Source organism: Leptodactylus fuscus, chromosome 2 (assembly GCF_031893055.1).
Source record: "Leptodactylus fuscus isolate aLepFus1 chromosome 2, aLepFus1.hap2, whole genome shotgun sequence".
In the NCBI taxonomy this organism is placed as follows: domain Eukaryota; kingdom Metazoa; phylum Chordata; class Amphibia; order Anura; family Leptodactylidae; genus Leptodactylus; species Leptodactylus fuscus.
Window position 1 is genome coordinate 18,228,493 of NC_134266.1, and position 25,179 is coordinate 18,253,671.

General features: G+C 45.7%; 1 protein-coding gene across 1 annotated transcript in view; it reads right to left on the reverse strand.

The window, feature by feature from the left end:
- MRPL39 (mitochondrial ribosomal protein L39) overlaps positions 1-23,674 on the reverse strand; it is a 77,113-nt gene extending 53,439 nt beyond the window's left edge. Inside the window, exons 1-2 of the mRNA XM_075263493.1 lie at positions 23,549-23,674; positions 20,883-21,089 (exon numbers count right to left, since the gene is read on the reverse strand). Of these exons, the coding sequence (XP_075119594.1) occupies positions 20,883-21,089; positions 23,549-23,606 (265 nt within the window). The 5' untranslated portion in view covers positions 23,607-23,674. The remainder of the gene's footprint in view (positions 1-20,882; positions 21,090-23,548) is intronic.
- Between the last annotated feature and the right edge of the window lie 1,505 nt (positions 23,675-25,179).

Consider the following 25,179-nt stretch of genomic DNA (forward strand, 5'->3'; position numbering starts at 1 on the left):
CCGCACAGAATTCCCCCAAGGACCGGAGCCAAACACGACCAATTGATGTGAATGCAATAATAAAAATAAATAAATAAATAAAATAAAAAAAACCCCGTAAAATAAAATAATAAAATTACCGGCATAGAAACCGGAACTGTAAAGCCGGGCTGGACTAACCGCCAACAAAAAATTAAATTAGAAATGTAATTGCATTTTTCTGGTAATGTTCATTTAATTAACTCTTGCTACCTAATTAATTGGGAATTATTAACAAAAGGCCAGTTAACTGAACTATGGAAATGTAACAGGAGGGGACGGCCATTTCTGATATATTTGGCTGCTCCCGTGTAAGTCTAGGTCACTGAATGCGGTATTAGCACGCTAACAATATTACATTTTCCACGTACGTGTTATGAAGCCAGACTGAGCCGCGGCGTTATTCAATTGTATCGCAATAAAAAGGGATTTTTTAAAGCTTTTTTTTCCTACTGCAAAGTCAGTCAAAGACGTTGAAAAGTGTATAATCCCTGAGCTGTGACTGAAGGAGCGATCCTAGGAAGGTGCGGTATACATAAGGAAGGGAGCCACAGTAGTGGCGGCCCGCCGCTATACAGGGCACGGAGCCATCTGCTTCTGACTCTGTACACTCTATAGTATAGGGACCGGATGCACCCCTGAATACTTGAACTGTGCCAGGGCCCCCCCAACATTTGGATATTAATGGCCTATCCCATAAAGAAAAATCCTAGACAATCCCTTTAAAATCAAATCAGTAGAATAAGAATAGAGTAATAATAAAAAAAATATATATATATATATATATATATATATATATATATATATATATATATATATATATATACAGTCCTATGAAAAAGTTTGGGCACCCCTATTAATCTTAATCATTTTTAGTTCTAAATATTTTGGTATTTGCAACAGCCATTTCAGTTTGATATATCTAATAACTGATGGACACAGTAATATTTCAGGATTGAAATGAGGTTTATTGTACTAACAGAAAATGCGCAATATGCATTAAACCAAAATTTGACTGCTGCAAAAGTATGGGCACCTCAACAGAAAAGTGACATTAATATTTAGTACATCCTCCTTTTGCAAAGATAACAGCCTCTAGTCGCTTCCTGTAGCTTTTAATCAGTTCCTGGATCCTGGATAAAGGTATTTTGGACAAACAATTCAAGTTCAGTTAAGTTAGATGGTCGCCGAGCATGGACAGCCCGCTTCAAATCATCCCACAGATGTTCAATGATATTCAGGTCTGGGGACTGGGATGGCCATTCCAGAACATTGTAATTGTTCCTCTGCATGAATGCCTGAGGATTTGGAGCGGTGTTTTGGATCATTGTCTTGCTGAAATATCCATCCCCGGCGTAACTTCAACTTCGTCACTGATTCTTGAACATTATTCTCAAGAATCTGCTGATACTGAGTGGAATCCATGCGACTCTCAACTTTAACAAGATTCCCGATGCCGGCATTGGCCACACAGCCCCAAAGCATGATGGAACCTCCACCAAAATTTACAGTGGGTAGCATGTGTTTTTCTTGGAATGCTGTTTCTTTTTGGACGCCATGCATAACGCCTTTTTTTTATAACCAAACAACTCAATTTTTGTTTCCAAAATGAAGCTGCCTTGTCCAAATGTGCTTTTTCATACCTCAGGCAACTCTATTTGTGGCGTACGTGCAGAAACGGCTTCTTTCTCATCACTCTCCCATACAGCTTCTATTTGTGCAAAGTGCGCTGTATAGTTGACCGATGCACAGTGACACCATCTGCAGCAAGATGATGCTGCAGCTCTTTGGAGGTGGTCTGTGGATTGTCCTTCACTGTTCTCACCATTCTTCTTCTCTGCCTTTCTGATATTTTTCTTGGCCTGCCACTTCTGGGCTTAACAAGAACTGTCCCTGTGGTCTTCCATTTCCTTACTATGTTCCTCACAGTGGAAACTGACAGGTTAAATCTCTGAGACAACGTTTTGTATCCTTCCCCTGAACAACTATGTTGGACAATCTTTGTTTTCAGATCATTTGAGAGCGGGCTGTCCATGTTCGGCGACCATCAAACTTAACTGAACTTGAATTGTTTTGTAGAAAGAAATGGTCCAAAATACCTTCATCCAGGATCCAGGAACTGATTAAAAGCTACAGGAAGCGACTAGAGGCTGTTATCTTTGCAAAAGGAGGATGTACTAAATATTAATGTCACTTTTCTGTTGAGGTGCCCATATTTTTGCACCGGTCAAATTTTGGTTTAATGCATATTGCACATTTTCTGTTAGTACAATAAACCTCATTTCAATCCTGAAATATTACTGTGTCCATCAGTTATTAGATATATCAAACTGAAATGGCTGCTGCAAACACCAAAATATTTAGAACTAAAAATGATTAAGATTAATAGGGGTGCCCAAACTTTTTCATAGGACTGTATATATACACACACACATTATATATATATACATATACAGTTTTCTGTATTTTCATGACTATGACAATTGTACATTCACACTGAAGGCATCAAAATTATGAAATAACACATGTGGAATTATATACTTAACAAAAAAGTGTGAAACAACGGAAAATATATCTTATATTCTCGGATCTTCAAAGTAGCCACCTTTTGCTTTGATTCGCTTGATTTGCTTTGACTCTTTCATATACCTATGTTCTTATTAATTTGTTAGTTAGCAACCATTTAAGCCTCCGTACCTGGGTAATCCCAAGCATTTTGTTATGTTCTTGTTTTGCATTACATATTTCTCTATGGACTACTGAGGACTGTATTTTGCCACATAGTGCCTATCCTGAGCCTTTCCATGGACAATGCCCTATTGCTGAAAGAGACTCTACCCACCTATTGGCATTATGTTTCTACTGTTGACTATGTTTTGGTTTTGCATATAATCACTGGGTATTGTTCTTTTACATAAGTCGTGTCATATTGTTGTTTGCCATTATTCTGTTTATTGTTTATCAGGTATCCAACCCTACTACCTGTGTGCGTCCCATCTCTCTAGGTTCCTCCACGCTAGTTAGTCACCGAGGACAGCTCTTTTCTTAGTGGGGGTGTATGTAATGTCCCGGTACTGCTAGTCCAATTCCCTCTAATAGTCCTTGCAGACCGAGATAGTATGGACATTGGCATATAAGGTAAAGATTTACTCCCCCTTCATTCCTTCATTTCTATTTTTCCAGAGCATGCGCCATCTTGTGGATGTTTTTGTGACCTACACCTGCCTATACTTTGCCATTGTAATTTAAGTTGTCATTGTGAAGGTGTGTCCATTATAATCAGGTGGCCTCCAGGATCAATCAAGCTCCCTTGATTTGGCCTGGAGGAGGGGTCGAGTTACAACCCCCCTCGAGGGGGGTAGGGAGCTCTGCTTTAGGTTTTTTTGTGTAGAGAAACAGCTAGCTGACTGAGCACATGGAAGGCTGAGAAATGGCCGCCAGCTCTCACAGCCCTGCAAGCAGATAAGTCTCTTCCTCTGTATTCAAGATCCTTCTCAGAGAGTGTTTTCCTCTGAAGCTCCAATCTTACAAGCACTAAGCTTACGGACCGGCCTATCCATACATCTGGGACGTCTACACGTATCTCTCTATCCAAGTAAGTCTTTGGGACAAATCTATATTTAAGGAGCCCATAGCTAGTCCGACGGAAATTGAGGGTCTCCCGCCGTCGACACTCCTCTTCTATATACGTGTACCCAGCTTTGTTGAGGTCTAACCCCCTGGATACAGGCCATCCTTACAAGTATATACAAGTTTAACTTCCCAAGCAACTACTAGTTAACAAAGCCCAAGGTGTTCTTGCTCAAAGCTCCATCACCTGATTAAGTGGACACTGTCTATAAAGATTGCTGTATTGTATGTGAAGAATCACTCCGTCATCTGTATATTTGTATCAACTCGTCCTGATAGTAAAAAAAAGCAACGGCTACCCCCGAGACCTGGTTGTCTGTTGTCATTGTCAGATATCAGCGTGGGGGTGGGTAGTCGGGGACATCAAAAAGGAAATTTTGTGCACTTTCGGGACCCAGGGACCCCCTGAAAGCCGGCCACATCGGATATATATTACCCGTGATACCAGCCCTGGCCTTCCTGAGTGTTGTAACCCTTTCCGGCGAAGTGATCCTCACAACATCCATATTTTTTAATGGGACTTTGATGTTTCAGGGGAAAGAAGATAACTTTCACCAGTGTATAGAAAAATTCCCAGAGATCAAGAATGTGGCACAACTAAACAAAAGGGGGACAGACACAGGACCACCCACTGACTCAGGTGAATTACCCGTGACCTCCCCCAAACCAAGAATCGCATCTGCTAGCACACAGACACAAGCCAGCGAGCCCTCCCCCGCTCCCTCACACCTCTCATTGGAGTACCTCACAGAGATTGTATCATGGCTAGAGAGAGATTTTACTATTCTTAAACATAACTATCATAGAAATTGTAATGTGAACGACACACAAATAACCGGAGAGCTGCCCAACACAAAGGGTGACACAAAAGCCATTCACAAACTTATCCAGGAAAATGCAAATCTGAAAGAAGAGATAGCAGCCTGCCAGCAAGAAAATTCCAAACTATGGGATACAATGGCGCAATGCCTACAGGAAATCACAGATCTAAAGGAAGAGTTATCAGGCTTGAAACTACAGACACAAGAGATAATATCTAAGGAAGAGGGGGAGGAAAACAGAACAGACTCTGATCAAGGTATCAATAAGCCAGAAATGCCTCACACATCACAAGAAAGCCCAGAACTGCCCATCACCCCAGAAATAGAGCCAGGGCAACCCCAAACAACGAGAACCTCAAACCCAGATATAGTCCTGATCATAGACTCCAATGGCAAGTACATTAATACAAGAAAGCTCTTCCCATGGCAAAGAGTCAAGAAAATCCACAGCCCAACCATTGAAAAAGCCAATACCGTCATTTGCAAGCCTTTCTTCACCACCCCGAAACACATTGTCATACACACAGGCACAGAAGATCTCACTGACCAGCCCCAACAGACAGCGGGCCAACTGGTCCAACTAGCAGAGAAAGCAAAGCAACAGTTCCCAGACTGTAGTATCATCCTGTCATCTCTGCTCCCACGAGAAGACATCTCTGAAACTACCATCATGGGGATCAACAAAGAGCTGACGACCAGAATCAGACAAACACCAGGCATCACCCTGGCACAACACCCCTCCATAGATAAGCGTCACCTATATAATAACAAACACCTCAATAAACATGGCGTCAGCCTCCTAGCGAAGGAATTCAAAGACTTAGTGCTCAACAGAGCCCCCGGGCCTAGACACCAAACAAAACAAAGAGTCATGGAAATAACACCAGACAACCGCCAATATACAAGACAAAAACCCCCAAAGAAGCCACCTATCAAGAAAAAGCCAACCAGAGCAACCCAGAGCACCGACATAGAGACAATAAAGAGAACAGAGAGACTGGAGTCCGCAGTCACTACAATGACCACAACAATGACACACACGAACCAATACCTGGCCACACTGCTACCAACCAAGAATCCAGCCCGTCCTCTGCAGGACAGCTCATTACAAGGTTTACACACTGAAGATTAAATCACTAACTATCAGTAGTTGGAACATACAAGGGCTGAACGCCTCAGCCTTTGGATCTAAACCAAAAGATCCAGACTTCATAGACAGACTAAAAAACATAGACATTCAAATCCTCCTAGAGACATGGACCCGGGCAGAAGACGAGTCCCTAACGCCCATGGGCTACAAGGAATTCTCAGTGCCCGCCCAGAAAAATAAGACCACCAAACACGGCCGCCACTCAAGAGGCATACTAATATGGTTTAAGGAGGAGCTCAAAGAACACGTAAGAGCTATCAAACGTGGAACTAATCACATATGGATAAAAATAAGCAGCTCCATCCTCAGCGGCCAGCAGGACATCTATCTCTGTGCAGTATATATGCCCCCACCAGGGTCCCCCTACCACGACCCCGACACTTACGAGGTCCTACAAAGGGAAGCCGCCCAATTCCAACCCAAAGGCAGAGTACTAATATGCGGAGACCTGAATGCAAGGACAGGCACAGAGTTAGACTACCTGCCCCCTGACGACAACCCACATACGCACGGTAGTGAGATCCACCACCCAGAACCCACACAGACAAGAAGAAACAGCCAAGACAGAATTGTCAACAAGAGTGGGAGACAACTGCTGAACATGTGCCGAAGCCTAGGACTGTACATAATAAACGGACGTACCACAGGCGATCCCAGAGGACGCTTCACACTAAACTCTCAAGTGGGCAACAGCGTGGTGGACTACGCCATTACAGATGCAGACCTGTCAGACATTGAAGACTTCACAATCGCACCTGACTCCCATCTATCAGACCACAACCTACTATACATGAGAACCATGAACAAAACACCCACACATGAGCCCCAACAGTCCGGCCTCTACAACCTACCAAGACATTTCAAATGGGCCAACCACCAGGCCATAGAATATAGCAACGCAACCAACCGACCCGAAATCAAGAGACTGCTCACAAACTTCCATACAAACACCTATCAGCCAGACCAACAGGGAGTCACCAGAGCTGTGAAGGATCTCAAGTACATCCTACAGACCACAGCAGAACTAGCAGGCCTGAAACCAACCAAACCAATAAGACAAACCAACAAACAGTCCCACAAATGGTTCGACAGCGACTGCAGAGCACTACGCCATACCCTAAGAACAGCCTCCAACCAAAAACACAGGGACCCCAACAACAAGGAGGTGAGGGAAGCCTACAACAATCTATGCAAGCAATACAAAGGCACCCTCAGAGAGAAGAAACAAAGGTACCTCTCCCACAAAATAGAGCAACTAGAGGACTCCCTCCAGGACAGCTCATTCTGGGAGACCTGGCGCCACATGGGCACAAAGCCCAAGAAAAACTCTCTCCACATCCAAAATGGCAATATCTGGCTCAACTACTTCAGAGGTCTCTACAAAAACATCCCAGAAGAAGACCTAACCCCAGAACAGCAACAGATAATCACCAAACTGAGGGACATGGAGAAAGTCATCAAAGACTTCTAGAACCCTCTGGACTCGCCAATCACCATAAAAGATATACAGGAAAGAATTGCCCTGCTGAAAGGCAAAAAGGCCAGTGGCCCTGACGGCATCCTACCAGAGATGATCAAATACAGCCCTCCAGCAATACACGCGGCACTGGCAAAGCTGTTCACCCTCGTGCTCAATGCTGGACACTTCCCCGAAGACTGGAACAAAGGCCTCATAACCCCCATCTACAAGAATGGAGACCAATTACGACCCCAACAACTACAGAGGGATCTGCGTCAGCAGCACGCTGGGGAAACTGTTCAACAGCATCATCAATAACAGAATCCTCACCTTCCTCACACAACACGGAGTCCTCAGCAAGAGCCAAGCAGGGTTCATGCCAAACCACCGCACCACAGACCATATCTACACCCTGCACAGCCTCATCAAGACGCACGTCCACAACACCAGAAGAGGCAAGATATTCGCCTGCTTCGTGGACTTTAAGAAGGCGTTTGATTCAGTATGGCACCCAGGCCTACTCCTAAAACTCCTAGAGAGTGGAATAGGAGGAAGAACGTACGACGTCATCAAGAGCTCCTACACCGGAAACCAGTGCAGTGTAAAGGTGAATGGGAAAAGGACCGCATACTTCCAACAGGCCCGAGGGGTCAGACAAGGCTGTAGCCTGAGCCCAACGCTCTTCAACATCTATATCAATGAACTGGCTACAGCCCTGGAGGCCTCACCAACCCCAGGCCTCACCCTGAACGACCGGGAGGTGAAGTTCCTGCTATACGCCGATGACCTCCTACTCCTGGCCCCCACCGAGAAAGACCTCCAAGAAAGCCTGTCAGTGCTGGAAAAATTCAGCACCACATGGGCTCTACCCATCAACCAGAAGAAGACCAAAGTCATGGTATTTCAGAAGAAGGGCCACAATAAAGCCTCCACCACCCCACAATTCACACTGAACGGCTCCACACTGGAGAAAACCAACAGCTACCTGGGGCAGGAGCTCAGCCAATCAGGAAGCTTCAAAGCAGCAATAGAAACCCTGAAAGCAAAAGCCTGCAGAACCTTCTACGCCATCAGAAGACAACTGTACACCTCAAACCACCGGCGAGGGTCTGGATGAAGATATTTGACGCAGTCATCTCCCCGATCCTTCTCTATGGCAGCGAGGTTTGGGGCCCAGCCACCTACCCAGACCAGTCAAAGTGGGATTCCAGCCCAACAGAGAACTTCCACCTGGAGTTCTGCAAATACCTGCTCCATGTCCATCGCAACACCTCCAACATGGCCTGCAGGGCAGAGCTAGGCAGACTCCCCCTATGGCTCACCATACAGAAGAGGGCGCTAGCTTTCCAGGCACACATCCAGGGGAGCAAGCCTGACTCCTACCACCACCAAGCATGGCTAAGCCACCTAAGCAAACCAGACACTCACCAACCAAACAGCAGCCAACCACCAAACCAAAAAAAACCAACAAATGATAACCAAGGCCGAAATAAAGGCGACCACAGAGGCAAACAGAGAGCGGTACATTGAAGAATGGAGAAACGAAATAAATAACTCCAAGAAACTCACCGTGTACCAATCCCTACAAAGGGACTACACCATGGCCACCTACCTGGAGAGAATACGCCACCCCAAGAACAGACAGACCCTGAGCCGGTACAGACTGAGCACCCACAACCTAGAGATAGAGACGGGGCGATACAGGCAGACGTACAAGCCACGGGAGAACAGACTGTGCCAGCACTGTGACCAGGGGGCCCTAGAAGACGAGACCCACTTCCTGTTACACTGCACCAAATACTCAGCTGTGAGGGCCGTCTACTACCTAAGACTCTCTGCCCACATCCCAGACTTCATATCTGCAGACGAGAAGAGGAAACTCTACATCCTACTGGGAGAAGAAGAGGCCACTGTGGAGATCGCTGCCCAATACGTGTCCAGCTGTCACCAAATAAGAGGAAGATGAGACTCCACGGACTGTTATATTTATCCCAATACACCCGCCCCACCCCCACCCAACCCCACCTCCACATCTCCATATAGCGGCCACCAACGAAGAGGAAGATGAGACTCCACGGACTGTTATAACCCAAACCCCCCCCCCCATACCCACCACTCACCCACCCGAATCCAACTCCCCCCCCCCGCCCACTTTACTAGCCTTGGCAATGCCAAATATCTATTCGGACGTGCCAATAAAGCTTTTTTGATTTGATTTGATTCCTGCTTTGCACACTCTTGGCATTCTCTTGATTTGGGTATCTCCTACGTTGGAAACGCCCCCTAAGTTCATTAGCTGCCCATTGATAGTCTGAAATTGAAGAACAATTGCGTCTTAAGCGGAGGACTTGTCCTCTTGGTACACCCTTTCGTAAATTATAGGAATGCCAACTGTCCCATTTAAGCAACGAGTCTGTTGCAGTTGCTTTTCTGAAGATAGATGTTCTAATCTTCAGCGGCGGCTTGGTCCTTCTCCACGTATCCGATTGGTGGCCACAGTGCGCATGCGCGAGGCCTGCACTCCGGCCGGGAAGAAAGGTTTGGCTCAATAGAGCATTATGATTGGCTGAATCAGCGATTAGGGGGCAGACTTGGAGCTATATATATAGGCCACTATCCCTGCGGCTCCATGAGGTCATACGTTAGTGCCGACATGGGAGCGGGAGAAATGCGACTAACATTTATCTGTAACAAGATTAATTTAAGCTCTCCTACTATACATACTTAGTTTTCCTCCAATGCTGCGAGAGAACTCATTTGCATATCGAAGAAAATCCAGATTTCTACCGAACGGTGGCACGGAGAAGACTTCTAAGGGTAGGAGACAAATAGCCTATCTTAAAGGGGTTGTCCCATAACAAGGATCCTATCTATACTGCTAGTCTATGTGGATATAAGACTTTTCCTAAATACGTTGCTTTATCAAAACTATTTTGTTTGGCCGCTATCTTAATTTATTCACTTCATTGTTTACACTGCGTTTCTATGGCCACAGGCTTATCTGCTCAGTCCCCAAGTGAAGTAGCTGTCTGCTCTCGGGGGGGGGGGGGGGGGGGGGGGGGGGGGGGCTGAGTGCTGGGAGCAGCTCTGAGCTGTGTATGTCTGACAAGTAACAGAGCTTCTCAGATAGGGGAGGGGGGGAGGTGAGAGCTACGGGATTTCTGAACTCGGCTCTTCCACTTATCAGTCGGTTTAATTGAATTTGGCTGATAAGGGCTGAGATAGGGAGTCCGCTACCTCTGTATGTATTACAAACTGACTCAAATCCAGCCCTGATACATCAGCTTCATACTGTGATAATTCATTTACAACCATTCCCTCATTACTGACTGCAAAGATAGCAGTGCAAGTGAAACCCCGCTCACCAATGTGCCGAGAAAACCAGGAAGTGAAGAGAGCAGACAGCCTGCAGGTTGGTGAACAGTCGGTGAATGCGAATACCCCTTTAAGGCTATTACTACGTGTTAGTCAAAAACAATTTCATTTAAATGATTGAATCCCTTTAAGGCTGTACGAGATTCATAAGACACCGTGACAATATTTCTATTCCATAACAATAAAACCTGTAGGGCGCAGTCAGGGAACAAAGGGACGCAGGTAAATTTCTACCTAAACGTCCTCGCCACAATCCAAACTTATGCACAAATTGCTGGCATTTCGGATACACAATAGTAATGTGAAGGATTTGACACCTGGCACTTTTATGACAAAATTGTGCTTTTGTCTTCCTCCCGCTCTGAAATCCGAACAATCTCGGGGCCTGTCATGTAATAGGTTAATGCTGCGTGCAGCGCTGACTGATGTGACTCCGGCCATCTCCTGTCATTGTTCTACAGACAAGCGCCGGCCTCTCGCTATTTGTGCTGGAGGACTTTAATGGAAAGTCTGTGAGTGAACACCGCTGACCCGCACTATAGACGAGACGTAAATCTCCGGAATCTGTGACAGGCGAGAAACTCAAGGACGGCCACTGTATGAAAGGCTACAACTACTAATGGAAGGCCCGGCCCACATGGAGACAGAACGCGTCGCAAATAGTATGTTCCAAGGAAGCGCCACCGTAGTCTATCAAGCCCTGTTATTATGTACTTCTCTATTAGAGCATCGCCACAGGAACACGCAACGTCTCCGAGAGCTCACACAGGAATATTTCTAATTGGAATATTTTTAAGATGCTCGTGTAGGTAGATATTACCGTTATGTTCGACTGATGGCGCCCCCTAGTGTTCTTCTGATAAATCTCCAAACCCGTCCATCTTGTGTCCAGTGTTCATAATAACTATAATAATAAATTTGATTTCTATAGCGCCAACATATTCCGCAGCGCTGTACAATTTGTAGGGTTCAAATACAGACAGAAAGATACATTACAAAGAAAATCATTTCACACAATGGGACTGAGGGCCCTGCTCACAAGAGCTTACAATCTATGAGGTAGAGGGGGTGACACAAGAGGTAGCAGGGGCGATATTGCTTATACAGGGGTCAGACACTTTTGTAATAGAGGTGACCGTCATTACACAAACATAAAACTGTGAGCCGTCACCAGTCGTGTCCTTTACTGTGCAGATGGTGCCTGGACATATAGAGTTAGCCTGAGATGGCCTCATATCCTGTGGGGTAATGTGGGAGCGGGGACAGAGGAGGGTTACATTTTGGGGATTCTAATTATAGTACGGAAGGGTTTACATTAGGAATTGTAATCGGCCTGTCTGATAAGATGTGTCTTTAGTTTGCGTTTGAAACTGTAGAAGTTGGGAGTTAATCTGATTGTCCGGGGTAGAGCATTCCAGAGAAGTGGTGCAGCTCGGGAGAAGTCTTGTATACGAGCGGGGGAGGTTCTGATAATAGAGGATGTAAGTGTTAGGTCATTGAGTGAACGGAGAACACGGGTTGGGCGGTATACAGAGATGAGGGAGGAAATGTAGGGAGGTGCGGCATTATGGAGAGTCTGGTGGGGAGGGGGATGTTTATATTGTATTCTGTAATGAATAGGCAGCCAATGTAGCGACTGGCACAGACCAGAGGCATCGCTGTAGCGTCTAGCCTGATAGATGAGCTTGGGTATCAGTACTATGGTAGGTGTGGGAATCAGTGCCAGTTATTTCCTGACGGATCTTATCAATGTTATCATGGAAATACATGGCCAGGTCATCAGCACTAAGGTCTGTGAATGGCGTCTGCACCTTGGGTGTGAGTAAGGAGTGAAAAGTTTCAAAAATCCTATTAGGGTTGTTGGAGAGAGAAGAGATGAGGGCGGTGCAATAGTCTTGCTTGGCGAGGTGAAGGGCAGAGCTATATGTTTTAAGCATAAATTTGAAGTGGAGGAAATCTGCAGGTGAGCGCGATTTTCTCCAGAGACGTTCGGCACACCAGGAGCAGCGCTGAAGAAATCGTGTCTGTGGCGTGTGCCAGGGTTGCTGCCTCCTACGTGGGACTTTACGAGTGGAGGGGGGCGCCACCTCAACCAATGTATTTTTAAGGGTTTCATTATAGTGACTGGTGGCCAGATTGGGACAGAGAGGACTATAGAGTATCTGAGAGGGGCTGGGTGTCGATAGCACGTGAATTCCTATATGTGTGATGGGTAGGGGTATCTTGTGAAGGGGAGAGGGCACTGATGGTGAGAGACAGAAGGTTATGATCAGAGAGGGGCAGAGCAGAGTTAGTAAATTTAGAAACTGTGAGGAGACGATGGAGCGCCCCTTTAAGTCAATCAATTAGATCTCGCCCTTTTTACAGTATGAGTATGTGCTGGGCAAATCATAAATCGGACCAACGCAAAAATGTTTGTTACAGTCTGAAGTGTAGCAGAGGCCCGAGAAGAGGCGATCAAACAACGTTACTCACCTATCCTGGGCTCCGCTGTGACTCCCTGCTGTCTTGGGGTCTTCTGACTGACATCAGAGACCACCGAGGCCCAATCGTGCTGCTTGCGTCTAAGCGTCACAATGCTACGTGACGCACGAAGGCCTGCGATTGGCAGAAGCATCAAAGAGAACAGGGAATGTGCCGGATACCAAGAGAGGTGAGTAACACTATTTTTTATGTTTACTCACGTCCATTGGGCCCTCACCGCTATACTCTGGGGTCTGAAGAGATCCCACAGTATATAGAGCGGTTCTGATTGGGAAGTGTTCGGTCCAAACTAAACTGTAGGTGGAACTTCGCAAATATTGTAATAACCGACGTAAACAAGAGCACTTTGGTTTTCCTGGTTGATGTTTGGTTTGATTAATCGCTCCGTCGTCGTACTATTAAAAGTAGCGCTTCAGTATACCGCAGTGCTCGTCCCAGTTACGTCTGATGTGGATCTTGATTCAGTTTTAACTGTAACGTACTCTCCAGTCTGAACGACCCCCTAAGTAAGCAGAGGATTCGGAAAAAGGCTTTTTTATGCCTAAAATAAATAAATAAATAAATAAATAAATATATATATATATATATATATATATATATATATATATACACTCACCGGCCACTTTATTAGGTACACCTGTCCAACTGCTCGTTAACACTTAATTTCTAATCAGCCAATCACATGGCAGCAATTCAGTGCATTTAGGCATGTAGACATGGTCAAGACAATCTCCTGCAGTTCAAACCGAGCATCAGTATGGGGAAGAAAGGTGATTTGAGTGCCTTTGAACGTGGCATGGTTGTTGGTGCCAGAAGGGCTGGTCTGAGTATTTCAGAAACTGCTGATCTACTGGGATTTTCACGCACAACCATCTCTAGGGTTTACAGAGAATGGTCCGAAAAAGAAAAAACATCCAGTGAGCGGCAGTTCTGTGGGCGGAAATGCGTTGTTGATGCCAGAGGTCAGAGGAGAATGGCCAGACTGGTTCGAGCTGATAGAAAGGCAACAGTGACTCAAATAGCCACCCGTTACAACCAAGGTAGCCAGAAGAGCATCTCTGAACGCACAGTACGTCGAACTTTGAGGCAGATGGGCTACAGCAGCAGAAGACCACACCGGGTGCCACTCCTTTCAGCTAAGAACAGGAAACTGAGGCTACAATTTGCACAAGCTCATCGAAATTGGACAATTGAAGATTGGAAAAACGTTGCCTGGTCTGATGAGTCTCGATTTCTGCTGCGACATTCGGATGGTAGGGTCAGAATTTGGCGTCAACAACATGAAAGCATGGATCCATCCTGCCTTGTATCGGTAACGGTTCAGGCTGGTGGTGGTGGTGTCATGGTGTGGGGAATATTTTCTTGGCACTCTTTGGGCCCCTTGGTACCAATTGAGCATCGTTGCAACGCCAAAGCCTACCTGAGTATTGTTGCTGACCATGTCCATCCCTTTATGACCACAATGTACCCAACATCTGATGGCTACTTTCAGCAGGATAATGCAATGCCATGTCATAAAGCTGGAATCATCTCAGACTGGTTTCTTGAACATGACAATGAGTTCACTGTACTCCAATGGCCTCCACAGTCACCAGATCTCAATCCAATAGAGGAGCATCTTTGGGATGTGGTGGAACGGGAGATTCGCATCATGGATGTGCAGCCGACAAATCTGCGGCAACTGTGTGATGCCATCATGTCAATATGGACCAAAATCTCTGAGGAATGCTTCCAGCACCTTGTTGTATCTATGCCACGAAGAATTGAGGCAGTTCTGAAGGCAAAAGGGGGTCCAACCCGTTACTAGCATGGTGTACCTAATAAAGTGGCCGGTGAGTGTATATATATATATATATATATATATATATATATATATATTATGAATGAAGTTAATCAGCAAATACCTGTTATACTTGCAGACCTTCCTGTATACTGTATATACACGCAGGCTCTTGACAACACTGAACCATGGTAGGTGAGCGCCCTCTTGTGGCAGCCTTGGGTATTACTTAAGATTGCAGCCTATTTGTAGAAAATTTCAATGCTGTCCCTCAAGCTCTGTTCACACTTAGCACTAAACTCTTTCATAGTGTTTCTATTCCTTTATGATGGTGAGAGTAGTTCAGCCTGCAGCCTTAGGTTATGTTCATGTTTTTGGAGCAGATTTTGGCACGAAAACCGCCTCCAGAAACAGCTCCCATTGATTTCAATGGGAGCCACTCGCTTCTTTTTTCCACTAGCTGGTAGCGTAAAAACAGAAGCGAGCCTTCCTATCTTGCCGCGGATTCCATGGTTGACTCAGCCGCAGCGTCCGTGGCGCGAGGCTCCCTCCCGATTAGGGTAAAGAAGAGAACACGACGTTTTGCTCTACAAGACACTTCTGTGATAGGACGTGTGAGGCCCAAGCCTTCCTCACATGAACCTCCAGGTCGTTACAGTGGAGCGCCCCTTTAAAGGTTAGCAAGTGTCAGGCGGCTGCTGCCAAGGCAAATTCATTCATGGGATTGAGCCAAGGAGGTGAGGGGGGCGTCTGAGCTCTAGTCAGACCGCACATGGAATATTGAGGGGGATTTACTAAGGTGGCTGCACCCAAATCCAGGCCTGAAATAAGTGCACAGTGCCGCATCTAGCTTTAGGCCATTTTTTCTGACTAGATGGACAAGGGGGCGGGACTAAAGTGGAATCCAAAATTTTGGCAGCGGAGCAAATTTACTAATGTGGTTACGACTAGATTCCGGCATAAATGTGGCGCACCTAGGCGCATTGTGGAAGATTAAATCAAGATAACATTTTTCCAATTTAATTAAAATGGGACAAATGGCTCAGGAAGAAAGAACGTACGTAAATTCTGTATAAAGTGTAAGTGCTGTGGCCTCTTCACTGAATACCAAGCACAGCGCCATACACTGCATAGTGGCTGCACTTGGTACTGCACCTCAGCTCCATTTATTTTAATGCGACCCGTGGATGTGAGGTCCCTGGCCTGAGAGGAGTCACCTAAGTGCCGCCAGCTCTTCAATAAATTGAATTGTGACTGCCGGAGATCAGCAACAACTCAGCTATCTTTGGCCACACCCATTCAAAGGAATAAAGGGGTGCAAGCTGCCCAAGCAGCCGCTCTAATAGAAACTGGGGTGCAAAACAAAGCCAATCCTCAAGATCCCATCACTGAGACACCCTGCGACCAGCTGCTGTGCAGTACAACCCCTTTAAGGACACAGGGCAGTTTGTGCGTCTTTTTTTCATGTTTTCCCTCCCCACCATCCAAAATTCATAACTTTTTTTTAATTTTTTGCACACGGGTATGTGAGGGTTTATTCTTTGTGTGACAAGTTGGACTTTCATTTCCCACCATTTTGGGGTACATATAATGTTTTGATTAGCTTTTATTTAATTTTTTGGGAGGTCGGTGTGAAATAACGCAAAATTCTATAATTTTTTTTGCATTTTGTTCTTACGGTGTTCACCCTGCATTAACCCCTTCCCGCCAACGCAAGTTTTCGTTTTTTGTTTTTGACCCTCCCCCTCCTTCTAAACCCCATAACGTTTTTATTTCTCCGCTCCCAGAGCCATATGAAATCTTGATCTTTGCGTGACAAATTGTTCTTCATGACGCCGCCATTAATTATTCTGTATAATGTACTGGGAAGCTGAAAAAAAATTCAGAATGGGGTGGATTTGAAGAAAAAGTGCATTTGTGAACAAGATTCGTTTTTATGGAGTTCACTGTACAGCCAAAATGAACTGTCCCCTGTATTCTATATTTCAGTGTGATTCCGGGGATACCAAATTTATATGGTTTTATTTAAATTTTAACCCCTAAAAAAAAAAAAAAAATCTAAAAACTGTTTTTTTTCTAAAAGTCGCTATATTCTGACAGCCGTAACTTTTTTATCCTTCCGAGTACGGGGTTTGCTTGCTCCAGGCGCCGGCGACCACTGGCAAAATGGCACCTCGATCAGCTTTGACAGCGGCGCCGGAGGGGTTAACGCCCCTGATCGGTCCATGCACTGACCGGGGACGTTAGCGCTGGGTGTCTACTGTGTAAATCAGTAGACGCCCGGCAGCTATGGCGGCCCCCGACTCCCAGGCAGCAGCCATAGATAAACACCCAGCGTCCGCCGTACTAGTATGACGGATGTCGAGAAGGGGTTAATAATGACATGTCACCTTTGTCCGGTCAGTCATTACATTGATACCACATTTATATTGGTTTTATTAGGTTTTACCATAAAACATACCTTTTTAAAAATGAAGGATTTTCCTGGGGTCACCGTATTCTGACGCCTAGAACTTTTTTTACTGTATTATCGGACGGAGATATGTCAGGCTGATAAGGTCAGAGTCTCGTTTATGACTAATTGACCAATAATCCCGGGTAACTGTCGTCGTCACACCACTCTGTGTTGGTATTCGTTCTGCTCTCAGCTCATGAATGTGTGCTGACGCCCCTTTACTCAAGACCACATGGGTTAAATAGTAGCAGAGAAAGGAAGTGATAGAACAACAACGCAAGTTTCATATTCATTCCTGATTGGTATGGGACATCTCAATCAATCAGAAGAAGTTTAAGCAGTTCCACATATCCTATTAAGTTTGTGAGTTTGGATGTTTGTGGGTTTGTGTGTTTGGATGTTTGTTCCTCAATCACGCAAAACCCGCTCCACCGATTTGGCTGAAATTTTCCACAAACATAGTTACTGCACAGGATTGCGCAATAGGCTACTTTTCGTCACAATAGAGCACATACGTTTTTCCCAGGACCCCCACAAAACCCAAACTCACACCACCATCTCTGCAATCTCACACACTTTGGACCATAGCAAGCCACAAAATTCATATTGCCCTCTACAGCCTCGCCCCTAACCCCACACAATCACATTCGCATATACTTTACCCCTCACCTTAACGATACTTCAGGAGACTACCTCTTTAACCCTCCGGAGCAGCCATGTTTGCCGACCCCCACCGCTCTGATGATCCGCGACACTGCCCACCCCGCCACTCCACTCTGTTGGCAGGAGTATGCGCATCTTAGCCACCTACAGAACGGGTTTCCAGCACGACACCATTATGCGCCTCCACCGTCGGCCGCAGCATCCGAACTACTCTCTCCAGCCCGCTACACTCCCTGACGGTACTCTCACCTCACTGCTGTTTCGTCTTCACGATCCATCCACCTTCCCTAGGTCTCCGCGCCAACGACACTGGTAAGTTCCGATAGCATGTTTGCATTGGGACTACTTCTGGCCTGTATACTCCGATGTACCCTTTCAACACACCACGGACACGTAACGGTCGATAATAATGTCACCAATCTGCCTTACTGCCCACCTTAGAATTACCCGGCGTCCCTTCACATAAACTAGAACTGAAGATTGGCGTCCCTGTCCTACTCATGCGTAATCTCGATGAACCCCGATTGTGTAATGGCACGAGGCTACGTGTCACACTACTAGGAACAAATATCATTGCAGCCGCTATTCTTACAGGAGCAGCTACAGGTGACAGGGTGTTAACCCCACGCATCCCAATTATACCAAATAATTTCCCATTTCAATTCAAACAACTACAATTTCCCCTTAAGTTGCTTTTACAATGACCATTAATAAATCCCATGGACAAACGCTGAAAGTAGCCGGAATACATTTGGCCACACCAGGCTTCTCACATGGACAACTGTATGTGGCTGCTCAAGAGTATCCTGTGCCCAAAACTTACATGTACTGGCGGAAAATAACAAATCATACAATGTCGTATATACAAGTATATTAACCTGAAATACTTCTGTCCCAAAGACACTATGTACAGTTTATACCAACACCGTATATATAGCGGCTGAAATACAAATTACATTCAACACAAAAGTCTCACGTATTCTCTGAATTACAGCAACAACAAGATACAAAGTTACATTTCATATCCCATCCCTTATACACAGTACGAAAACCTTACCCGCGCCTGTATATACCCACTTCTACAATCACCGCAGACGAAGTCGCGGGTACCAGCTAGTATAATATATAAGAAACCAAAACTGAAAATACAAAAAAAACCCTTACGCTGGGTTCACACCAGCGTTCGATCTCCGTTTTGAGTTTTCCGTCTTCTGCATGCAGAAGACGGAAACCTGGCAGACCGGGTCCGACCGTGAGTCAACGTTTTATGCTCTCCGCGGCTAAACCATTTTTTTTAAACCGGACACAGAATACTCCATGTCCGACTCTGTGTGCGGTTAAAAAAGAAATGGTTTTGTGGCGGAGAGCATAAAACGCTCACGGCCGGACACTTTTCAAACCCATTCAAATGAATGGGTTGGAAACATGACTGCAGGTTTCCGTCCCCTATCCAGTTTCAGGCAGGAAACGGAAACCTGCAGAACATAGACCCGGGCGCAGATGTGAACGAGCGCCTTAGCCGCCATATTCTGACACCTGTAGCTTTTTTATGCTTCTGTGTACAGAAACTGTGTAAGGCGTCTTATTTGCAGCACAAATATTTATATCATTTTGGGGGATGGCCAAAGTTTTGATCACTTTTATTAAATTTCTGGGGGCCATTTGGCCATTTTGAATTTTTTTTTTTATCACTACAGTGTTTTAGATTTTTATAGTTTGGGCATTTCTGAATGCCAGGATGGCTAATTTGTTTATTTTTATTTGTTTTTACTTGTGATCTAGGAAAGAAGAAAGTGATTAGAATTTTTTTTTTAATGTCCCCTTTTCCCACCCGAGGCCCCTTAAACCTGCGATCATTAAATCGCTTGTCCAATAGACTACAATACAACTGTGGGAGAATCAATCTATAACGATTGAGGCCTTAGTAGTTACTTTCCTATGACAGGCCTGGGACTGCCGCACATCGTATGTACCGAACAGCTCCCACCATCTTGCCACACGGGAGCCATACTGACAACAATAAGTAAGAGGCGTGGGCTCGGACTTTGGAGGATTGTGAGAGTTCACATGTATTAAATGCACATAATAAAAGAGGACTCAGAGCCAACATCCACCATAATGGTATGACGGATGTAGGCAAGGGTTAAAGGGATCCTATCATTTAGACAACATTTTTTCTAAGTACCACGTCGGAATAACCTTAAGAAAGGCTATTCGTCTCCTACCTTACGTTGTCTTCTCCGCAGCGCCGTTCGCCTACAATCCTGATTTCTCTCGGTATGCAAATTAGCTTTTTTGCAGCAGTGGGGGAGGGCCCCAGCACTCAAACAGCACTGGTGGCATCCCCAATGCTGCAAGAGAACTCTCTCCAACGCCGCCTCCTCTTCTTCAGCCTCTTCTTCCAGCGGTGTCTTGTAACTTCTAAGGCCTCCGGCCTTGGGCAGAGCAGACTGTGCATACCCATAGGCCACGAGAAAATGGCCACTTGCCTAGTATTGTAAGCAGCCATTTTCTCGAGGCCTGTGGGCATGCGCTCTGCTCTGCCCGAGGCCTGGAAGTAAGAATACACTGTCGGAAGAAGACAATGAAGAGGCCGTTCCTGACGAAGATGGAGGCGGCGCTGGAGAGAGTTCTCCTGCAGCATTGGGGCTGTCTGAGCGTTGAAGCCCGCCCCCAGTGCTGTGAGGAAGCTAATTTGCATACCGAGAGAAATCTGGATTGTAGGCGAAGGGCGGCGCGGAGAAGACGACAAAAGATAGGAGATGAATAGCCTTTGTTAAGGCTATTCCGACGTAGCACTTAGAAAAAATGCCGTCTGAATGATAGGACCCCTTTAAGTACTGGGGGGCAGCGCTTAGATGTTGAAATGCTGGGAAAAGTCTCCTGCGAATTAATATGCGCGACACGTTATTAAACAGACGTTATTGTGACCTCTGCCTGAATACCTTTCGCTAAAAACCGTCACGAGGTACGGGGAGATAGAACAGATCATTGGATCGGCATCGGGGTCAGCAAGTAATATGGGGCACTTCCTTGGGGTTACTCACGCATGGCACAGTTGAAGGGTGTGGACAGCCCTTTGTTCATCACAAACACGGTGCCCGGGTCCGTCTTCCCCACATGTGTCACCTCGATCTTCTCAGTGCGCGGATACAGTGATAGCTGCCTCTCCTTCTCCTTGTCGTACAGCTCAGATCGCCGCCGGGAAACCTCAGCGACAGAAAGTTTATTTGCTGTGACCACAGAATAAAATCCTAGAGGAGATAGAAAGGCGGACATGTTAATAAATAATAATGATAAAGACCTAAAAATGGAGCAGCAAGTCGTCCCCTACCCGCAGCCAAAAGGGATGTATAGGAGGATGAGCAACCAGCACTTCAATCCCCAGGACAGAGATGCCACTGTCTATAAAGGGAACAGCTATTAAATCCTTAAAGGGGTTCTCCAGCACTAAAATACTGATGCCCTATCCTTTATACTATAGCATAGGCCATCGATATCTTATTGGTGGAGATCCCATACCTGATATTGTATTCAGAGACTGCCGTGTTCAGGCGAGTGCTGCGGCATTTGCACTGGTCACCAAGCACAGCGCCACACCTTGTATAGTGGCTGTGCTCGGTATTACAGCTCAGCCCTTTCACTTCTATGGGGCTGCAGGCACTGCCCGAGATTACAATCCTGAAAGCCCCAAATGAATGGAGAACAGAAGGAGGTTTTAGTGGTTTCGGTTTTAGGGCGACGTTCGGTACCTCATCCTCCTGATCACTGGGGGACCCCGCGATCGCACCCCCAGTGATCAGATACTTATCCTCTGTCCTGTGGATAAGGAATAAGTGTCCATAACCCCTCTGAACAAAACAGGTGTCACATAGGGCAAGTCCATGCCAACAGCAACATTTTTGCTAAAATGTGCCGCTTTTTGTGCAAAAGTAGTGATAAATCAGATCAAGTTGATATCACTGTAATGGGACTGAGCGCAGAACGATATTAACTTGTAAACATGCACATGATAAACGCCGCAGGAACGTAATCCTAAAGAAACGACGCGAGTGCTCTCCCCATCCTCCCACTGGGTAGCGGATAAGGCCGGCACCAGTGGTGTAACTACCGCCATAGCAGCAGAGGCAGCTGCCACAGGGCCCAGGACATTAAGGGCCCGCTACCGCTGCTATCATTATACTCGGGGGGGGTTTCGGACCCCAAGTATAATGATTGGCGGACTGGGAGAGCTAAGAAACATAAAAAAACATGTTACTTACCTCTCCACGATCCGGGCAGGCTTCAGCCTAGTCGTCTGACATCTCATGACCCCGGCCTGCGTCCCTTGAAGATGGAGTTGTTTTTTTTTTTTTTATGTTTTTCTCCCCCTGGGTCTCCGATTATTATACTCTGGGGTATAATAATTGTTTATGGGTGATCACAATGGGGCATAATACTGTGTGCAGGGGCCACTATGGGGCATAATACTGTGTGCAGGAGCCACTATGGAGCATAATACTGTGTGCAGGAGCCACTATGGGGGATAATACTGTGTGCAGGGGCCACTATGGAGCATAATACTGTGTGCAGGAGCCACTATGGGGGATAATACTGTGTGCAGGAGCCACTATGGAGCATAATACTGTGTGCAGGAGCCACTATGGGGGATAATACTGTGTGCAGGGGCCACTATGGAGCATAATACTGTGTGCAGGAGCCACTATGGGGCATAATACTGTGTGCAGGGGCCACTATGGGGCATAATACTGTGTGCAGGGGCCACTATGGGGGATAATACTGTGTGCAGGGGCCACTATGGGGCATAATACTGTGTGCGGGGGCCACTATGGGGGATAATACTGTGTGCAGGGGCCACTATGGGGCATAATACTCTGTGCAGGGGCCACTATGGGGCATAATACTATGTGCAGGAGCCACTATGGAGCATAATACTGTGTGCAGGGGCCACTATGGGGGATAATACTGTGTGCAGGGGCCACTATGGGGGATAATACTGTGTGGAGGGGACACTATGGGACATAATACTGTGTGCAGGGGCCACTATGGGGCATAATACTGTGTGCAGGAGCCACTATGGAGCATAATACTGTGTGCAGGGGCCACTATGGGGGATAATACTGTGTGGAGGGGCCACTATGGGGTATAATACTGTGTGCAGGGGCCACTATGGGGCATAATACTGTGTGCAGGAGCCACTATGGAGCATAATACTGTGCAGGGGGCCACTATGGAGCATAATACTGTGTGCAGGGGCCACTATGGGGGATAATACTGTGTGAATGGGCCACTATGGGGCATATTACTGTGTGCAGGGGCCACTATGGGGCATAATACTGTGTGCAGGGGCCACTATGGGACATAATACTGTGTGCAGGGGCCACTATGGAGCATAATACTGTGTGCAGGGGCCACTATGGGACATAATACTGTGTGGAGGGGCCACTGAGGTACATAATACTGTGTGCAGGGGCCACTATGGGGGATAATACTGTGAATGGGGGTCTTTTATGTCCCCAGCAACAGAAGAAGAGGGTGAATGAAGCGACATATTAGTATAGAGGTATCCAGGACAGACCTGGGGGGTCCCAGCAGTCAGTCAGACCCCCCCTAGTAGAGACCTGCCCTGTATACCAGCACTGCACTATTGTACGGCAGCCTATCAGGACACCGGTACAGATGGATCTCCACTAGTTACAATGAGCTCACTTACGCCTGCCCCCCAGAGGCCGCAGCACACAGCGCCCCGCCATCACCGCTCCGCTCCACATCCCGCACAGTTACGGTGACATTCACTGTCACTATCACACACATGTACACGGGTCCGCCCGCTAAAGCTTCCCCACTGGAAACAGCGGCGCGGTGTGTAAGGTTCCGGGGAGCAGCGCGCGGCCACCAGAGGGCGCTCCTTACCCGCAGTACAGACAGTGCGCTCTTATTCTGACTGCGGTAGAGTGTGTGTATACTCCCCAATAAATCAGGGGACACCCTCTGTGTGTGGCAAAGGTAGAAGTCACTAAACTACCAGTAAGACGGTGTTCACATCTGCGTCAGAGTCTAAAATAGTGGACGAAAAAGTCCTGCGAACGCGAATACTTAATCTAGTGAGAAGTCCTTCCACTTTGGTTCCGTCCATTCCCATCCATGTCCCTTTGTGCCACTACACAGTGCAAAGCCCCTTTAGTGGCCCCAAAATGGTATCTTGCCCCCTTGCAGCCCCTACAGTATCATACCCCCAATATTATGCCCCATCTTTATGGCCCGCGTATATTAATGTCCCCCCACTTCAATATGATCCTTATATTATATTATATTTCCACCTGAATATCCTCCTGCATTATAACATCCCTCTTCTGATGCCCCCACATTATAATGTCCCCCTTTTTACTGCTCCCATAATATCTATCTATCTCCTATCTGTCTATCTATCTATCTATCTATCTATCTATCTCCTATCTATCGATCTATCTCCTATCTATCTATCTATCTATCTATCTCCTATCTATCGATCTATCTCCTATCTATCTATCTATCTATCTATCTATCTATCTATCTCCTATCTGTCTATCTATCTATCTATCTATCTATCTCCTATCTATCGATCTATCTCCTATCTATCTATCTATCTATCTATCTATCTATCTATCTATCTCCTATCTATCTATCTATCTCCTATCTATCTATCGATCTATCTCCTATCTATCTATCTCCTATCTATCTATCTATCTATCTATCTCCTATCTATCTATGTATCTATCTATCTATCTCTCTCTATATCTATCTACCTATCTATCTCCTATCTATCTATCTATCTATCTCCTATCTATCTACCTATCTATCTATCTATCTATCTCCTATCTATCTATCTATCTATCTCTTATCTATCTATCTATCTCCTATCTATCTATCTCCTATCTATCTATCTATCTATCTATCTATCTATCTATCTATCTATCTATCTCCTATCTATCTATCTATCTCCTATCTATCTATCTATCTATCTATCTCCTATCTATCTATCTATCTACCTATCTACCTATCTATCTCCTATCTATCTCCTATCTATCTATCTATCTATCTACCTATCTATCTCCTATCTATCTATCTATCTATCTATCTACCTATCTATCTCCTATCTATCTATCTCCTATCTATCTATCTATCTATCTATCTATCTATCTATCTATCTATCTCCTATCTATCTATCTACCTATCTATCTATCTATCTATCTACCTATCTATCTCCTATCTATCTATCTCCTATCTATCTATCTATCTATCTATCTATCTATCATCTATCTATCTATCTATCTATCTCTTATCTATCTATCTACCTATCTCCTA